We start from the raw sequence: 6,527 nt of genomic DNA on the forward strand, positions 1-6,527 counted from the left end.
CCTGAGGCTGGGCATGTACCCTGGCCTGGGCGTCCTGGGGACACCGAAAAACACTAAAAATAACGCACACCCATACACTAGCAATAACGCACACCCATACATTAACAATAATGCACACCCGTACACTAACAATAACGCACACCTGTACATTAACAATAATGCACACCTGTACACTAGCAATAATGCACTCCCCACAGCCGGCTCTGGGCTCTTTCTGAGCAGTTCGGCATGGAAAGCTAGCATTGCAGGGTATCAGCTGAGCACACATGCGGGGGGGATAGCTCAGTGGTTTGAGCATTGACCTGCTAAACCCAGGGTTGTGAGCTCAATCCTTGAGGGGGCCATTTAGGGATCTGGGGCAAAAATCTGTCTGGGCATTGGTCCTGCTTTGAGCAGCGGGTTAGACTAGATGACCTCCTGAGGTCCCTTCCAACCCTCATATTCTATGATGGGCTTGGTGGACAAGCTCCATAAAATGCAGTGGTCTCTAGTGAGGTTCTGTGGGGATCATGCCAGTCCTGGTGCAATTCACCATGATCTCCAGTGGTGTGGAAATGAGTGGAGAACCCAAATATCGGCTCAGTGAGGACAGGGTATACAGAGCCCTCTGGACTGCTTGAGAAAATGGCCTAATTCAAACAAAATGCATTTTATTTCAGCCCAGTGAAATGTGACACATCTAGGCCCAAGGAAACCCAGCCAGCCCTACCGACTGAGTCCTGGACAGCAGCCGCCCTGGAAAGGCCTGAGGGGGCACAAAAAGCAAGAAACTCGCCATGAACTCCCAGAGCGATGCTGTGGCACAAGGGCTAAGGGGAGGCACGGCTGTCTACACGGGGTGGTGAGTAGGAACCTCTGTATAGGTCATTGGGTTGAGATGGATACTGGAGCATGGGGCCTCCAGCCCTGCTCTAGTGGCCACATTGTACAGGGATGTGGAGGGTGCAGAGCAGAGCCACACCAATAACTGGACTGGCCTGGAGACAAGCCTGCCAGGGAGAGGCAGGCACAGCTCACTCTGCTCAGCCCGCCCCGAAGCAGACAGTGCGGAGACTTGATCCCAGTGTCCTAGGGCAGAATCCCCCAGAGCGGAGAACGGCAGAAGAGCCGTTGGTTGGCAGCGGAAGCCAGACCAGAAATAAGGCACCGGGTCCCCCAGTGCTGGTGAGGAGCCCCCAAGGGCGGCGGGGGGGAGGGATCCGCCGCCCGCACCTCTGCTCGGCTCCAGGGGCCCCTGCGCTCGCAGCCCGGCCAGGAGCAGGCGCCGCCAGAGGGGGCTGGCTCCGGAGCGCAGGCTGCGGCGCTCGCTGCCCCACGTTCCGCCCCGCCCAGCGCGCACTGAGCCGGCTGCGCCCGGGGCCCCGCGGGGCGAGCGCCGGGGACGCGGCCTCAGCCCGAGGGTCCCGGTAACTGGGGGAACTGCGGGGGGCGGCGCCCGGGATCGGGGCCGGGGCCCCTGTGCCCGGGGAGGGGCTGAGGGGCTGGTCCTGGGGAGCCGTGGGGGCCCATCTGCCCGCGGGGTGGCCGGGGCTTGGGGCTGCCTGGGGAGCAATAGTGCGTGTGTGCGCGTGGGGTGAGCGGTGTGGGTGTGAGAAATCCCGGCCCAGCCAGAGAGGAAGTGCGTGTGCCCGCCGGTGCAATGATGTGTCTCGATTTCCCCGGTGGGGTGTCTCCCCTGCACAGTTCTGGGGTGGGGATGCTGCGGGAAGTGGTGGCCCCGGCTGGGCCCCGTTTTCCCCTCCTTCACTGGCCTCTGCTGTTGTTCTTTCCTTTGAAGCAGCAGGCGCTGTCCAGCGTCGCAGCCCCGATACCAGGCTAGATGGGCCCCTGCTCTCACTGGGCCTGGCAGGTCCCGAGCAGCAGCTTGTGCATCCCCCAGGTGAACCCCTGTGTGTAGCTGGCTTGGGGGGTGGGCTTTCCAGGGTTGTGAGGGTCTGTCCCCATGGGCGGGGCAGTGAATATGCTGTGTGTGGGGAACCTGCAGAAGTGCCCGTCTTTCTGTGGGGGAGCAGGGGTGGAGGAGATGTGGGGGGCTGGAGGGAGTGGTGACCAAACCAGAGCAGACTGGGGGAGAGCAGCCAGGACTGAGCGTCGGAAACTTCTTGTTTCAGAGCCTGGACACGCAGGGAGGTGGCCAGGGGCATCTGCCAGGCAGAGTGGACCCTGTACGGAGACCCAGTGCGGGAAGACATGCAGGAGCCCAAGTTCACAGCTGCTGTGGGTGAGAAGCCCATTCCTTTCCTTTAGCAGGAGCTTTGCGGGCTCTGGAGGGCAGGGGGCAGTGTCAGAGCCAGAGGAGGCTGGAGATTGGCCCCGCTGGGCCCCCGGATGCTTGAGAGAGATTGTCCCGTTGCCCCTCGTTCCCGGTGGAAGGAGATTCCGAGACAGTGACGTGCACCTAGGGCTTGTGTCCACCTGGAGCTGGGCTGGAGCAGAACTGCGCCTCACTCCGAATTCACAGGCCCTGGCACCGCTGCATGCTGCAGTTCTGGCTGGATCACCCCAGCGGAGCTTTCTGTCACCTCCAGGGAGGGACGGGACTGGCTCTTGGGGGAGCCATTCAGGTGTATGGAAGATACTCAGCTGCTGTGGTGCTGGCAGCGGTGTAAAACTCTAAGTCAGCCAGACTGCTTTGTGAGGTAGCTCTCCTTGTTCTCACCCTGAATTCATCTCTCCGCCTTCCAGCCTTGGCACCTCCTTCAGCCCTTTCCTAGAGCAAAGAGCTGCCAGAAATCTCCTCCCCGTGGCTGTGCTCGGCTACCCAGCTCAGTGCTCTGTAGCCCCAGGAAACTGTCCTGGTCAGACAGTTCTCAAGCTGCATTGGGAAACTAGGTAAGATGTTTGTCCTGCTGCTCCAGCCCCCGCTTCCCCTCCTCTGGTGGTTAGAAACCTTCTTCTCCTTCCAGCCTGCATTTACTCCTGGCCATTTATCCCCATTTGTTTTTGTGCCAATGCTGTCCCTTAGCATCAGGAGTCCTTCTTCCTCCCTGGTGGTTTGGGTGCCAGCCGCTTGCTTTACCAGCTGGGAGTTGAGATTTCCTTCCAGAATCCCTGGTAAAGGTCCTGAGCAGCACTGTGCCAGGAACAGATCCCCACTGGCCCCCACTGGAAGCATCCCTCCTTGTATGAGGGTTTCCCCATTGGCTGCTGTTCTCTGAGATCTGCTCGGCTGCGTCCAAGGTGTTGGTATTGCCGACGTGAGGAGGATTCGCAGAGCTGCCGAAGGGGCTGGGATGTGCCCGTCTCCTGGTTGGTATAATAACAAGAACTGAGGGCCAGAGTCTAAAGAGATCTGGGCACCTGAGAAGCAGATAAAAGCACCCACTAGGTCCCTGTTGGCTTTTTAGGTTTCCAAACAGCTGTCAGTCTGGACCTGGGTGTCTAAATCCCATGAGCCGCAGTGAATCAGGACCTGCAGCTCTTTGCATCTCTCTCAGTGCCGGCATTCCGAGAGTTACTGGTGACTGCGACTCCCAGAGCGAGTGTCCCAATCCCTTAGGCTGCTCTGACGCTGCCCCTTTCCACCCCCTGAGGTTCTCGTTCTCTCCAGCACAGGGACAGATTAATCTCTGGATTTACTCTGTGTCCCAGCAGGCGACGGAGCCATGAATGAGAGCGAGGAGGGGGTTCCCTGCCTGGACGGGATCGGGCCAGAGAGCGAGGAGGGGGTACCCCAGACAGATGGAGCCATGAGTGAGAGCGAGGAGGGGGCTCCCCGCCTGGATGGGATCGGGACGGAGAGCCAGGAGGGGGCTGGGACAGTGGAGCCGCAGGGGGACGCTTGCTGGAGCCAGCAGCAGACTGAGGGGCAGCAGGGCACCGGCCGCTTCGAGGTGGGACCAACAATCTGTGCTGAGTGCGGGGAGAGCTTTGGGGACGACGTGGCCCTGCTGGCCCACCGGGGGGCGCCCTGCAGCGGCGCGGTGGAGAAGCCGTTTGGCTGTTCCGGCTGTGGGCGGCGGTTCAGCCGCAGCTCCAACCTGCTGCGCCACCAGCGGGTGCACACGGGCGAGCGCCCCTTCACCTGTGCTGACTGCGGCCGGTGCTTCAGCCAGAGCGCCCACCTGGCCAAGCACCGGCGCCTCCATGGCACCGCGGGGCTCCCCACCCCGCCAGCGGAGCGCAGCTACAGCCGCAGCCCCGAGTTCCTGCGGTTCCAGCGGGCCCACGCCGGGCAGCGCCCCTTTGCCTGCCCCGACTGCGGCAAGCGCTTCAGCGCTGGCTCCTCCCTGGTGCAGCACCAGCGCATCCACACGGGCGAGCGCCCCTTCCCCTGCCCCGACTGCGGCAAGCGCTTCCTGCGGGCCCCGGACCTGGCGCTGCACCAGCGCATCCACACGGGCGAGCGCCCCTTCCCCTGCCCCGACTGCGGCCGCCGCTTCATCCGTGGCCCCGACCTAGCGTTGCACCGGCGCACCCACACCGGGGAGCGCCCCTACCAGTGCGGCCAGTGTGGGCGCCGGTTCAGCCGCGGGCCCGGCCTCCTGCTCCACCAGCGCACGCACACTGGGGAGCGCCCCTACCAGTGCACCCAGTGCGGCCGCCGCTTTAGCCGCAGATCCAACCTGGGCCGCCACCTGGCCACCCACAGCATGCTGCGGGGGGACCCCACCCCAGGGGGAGAGCCCAGTGCAGAGACCCTCAGGCAACAGGGAATCCCTGCGGAGGGGGAGGAGTCCCAAGGGCTAAAGGGGCGGAGCTCAGAGGCTATGACCAAGCAGGGAATCCCTGCAGAGGGGGAGGAGTCCCAAGGACTGAAGGGGCGGAGCTCAGAGGCTGTGAGCCAGCAGGGAATCCCTGCAGAGTGGGAGGAGTCCCAAGGGTTGAAGGGGCGGAGCTCAGAGGCTGTGACCCAGCAGGGAATCCCTGCAGAGGGGGAGGAGTCCCAAGGGCTGAAGGGGCGGAGCTCAGAGGCTGTGACCCAGCACGGAATCCCTGCAGCGGGGGAGGAGTCCCAAGGGCTGAAGGGGTGGAGCCCAGGCTCCCTGGTGGCTCCCCTGGGGAAGCGCCACAGCTGCCCGGACTGTGGTAAGGGCTTTGCCCAGCGCTCACACCTGCTGGTTCACCGGCGGGTGCACACCGGGGAGCGCCCCTTTCCCTGCCCGGAGTGCGGCAAGCGCTTCAGGCAGAGCTCGGTGCTGGCCCGGCACCGGCGCACCCACACGGGCGAGCGCCCCTTCGCCTGCGGGGACTGTGGCCGGCGCTTTGCGGAAAGCGCGGTGCTGCTCCGGCACCGGGCCGTGCACTCCGGCGAGCGCCCCTACTGCTGCATGGACTGCGGCCGGGGCTTCAGCCTCCGTGCCAACCTCCTCCAGCACCGGCGGCTCCATGCCCGGCGCCCCCACGTCTGCACTGACTGCGGCAAGGCCTTCAGCGAGGCCGCAGCCCTGGCCGCCCACCGCGGCACCCGGCATGGGGCCGGCAAGCCCTTCGCCTGCACCGGCTGCGGCAAGCACTTCGGTCGCAGCTCCACGCTGGCTCGGCACCGGCGCATCCACGCTGAGCGGCCCCACGAATGCTCTCGCTGTGGCCGCAGATTTGGGGAGAGCGCCGAGCTGGCGCAGCACCTGCGAGTGCACAGCGAGACCCCCTACGAGTGCGCCCGATGCGGGGAGCGCTTTGCCCAGAGCCACGCACTGATCGCACACCAGGCCTTCCACGCCGAGCCAAGCCACGGACAGCGCCACACTGCCCATGCCCACCAGTCCCCCCTTGCCAAGCATGGGGACAGCGTCCTGCCCAAGTCCCCAGCTGTGTCCCACCAGAGACTCCACACGGGATAGGAGCCAGGACAGAGCCCCGGACTCCTGGCTCCCAGCGCCCCCCCCAACCCATTAGACCCCATGCCCCTCCTAGAGCCAGGGATAGAACCCAGGAGTCCTGGCTTCCAGCCCCCCCATGCTCTGACCCACTAGACCAGGGGTGGGCAAACTACATCCCGGGGGCCGCATCCAGCCCTTCAGGTGTTTTAATCCATCCCTCGAGCTCCAGCCAGGGAGCGGGGTTCAGGGTTTGCCCTGCTCTGCATGTGCTGTGGCTCCACGCGGCTCCCTGAAGCAGCTGATGTCTCCTACACGTAGGGGCAGCCGTTGGGTCTGCACGCTGCCCCTGCCCCAAGCGCCGCCCCCGCAGCTCCCATTGGCTGGGAACAGAGGCCAATGGGAGCTGCAGGGACGGCGCAGCGCACAGAGCCGCCTGCCATACCTCCATGAAGGAGCCATAGGGGGGACATGCCGCTGCTTCCAGGAGCTGCTTGAGGTAAGCGCTACCTGGAGCCTGCACCCCTGATCCCCTCCCATGCCCCAACCCCTTGGTTCCTGCACCCCAACCCCTCATACCCAGCCCCATCCCAGAGCCCGCACCCCCAGCCGGAGCCCTTACCCCCCTCACTCCCCAACCCCCTGCCCCAACCTGGAGCCCCCTCCCACACCCTGAACTCCTCATTGCTGGCCCCTCCCCAGAGCCTGCACCCCCAGCCAGAGCCCGCACCCGCTCCTGCACCCCAACCCCCAATTTGGTGAGCATTC

General features: G+C 64.3%; 1 protein-coding gene across 1 annotated transcript; it reads left to right on the forward strand.

Annotated features, from left to right (window-relative positions):
- Positions 1–3,605: 3,605 nt before the first annotated feature.
- On the forward strand, positions 3,606–5,783 carry LOC135886971 (zinc finger protein ZFP2-like). Its single transcript, XM_065414751.1, has one exon. The coding sequence runs from the start codon at positions 3,606–3,608 to the stop codon at positions 5,781–5,783; it is 2,178 nt and encodes a 725-aa protein (XP_065270823.1).
- Positions 5,784–6,527: the final 744 nt, after the last annotated feature.

This window comes from Emys orbicularis, chromosome 12 (assembly GCF_028017835.1).
Source record: "Emys orbicularis isolate rEmyOrb1 chromosome 12, rEmyOrb1.hap1, whole genome shotgun sequence".
Classification (NCBI taxonomy): Eukaryota; Metazoa; Chordata; order Testudines; family Emydidae; genus Emys; species Emys orbicularis.

Coding starts and splice junctions, on each gene's coding strand:
- LOC135886971 (XM_065414751.1), top strand. CDS start 3,606: ATGAATGAGAGCGAGGAGGGGGTTCCCTGCCTGGACGGGATCGGGCCA.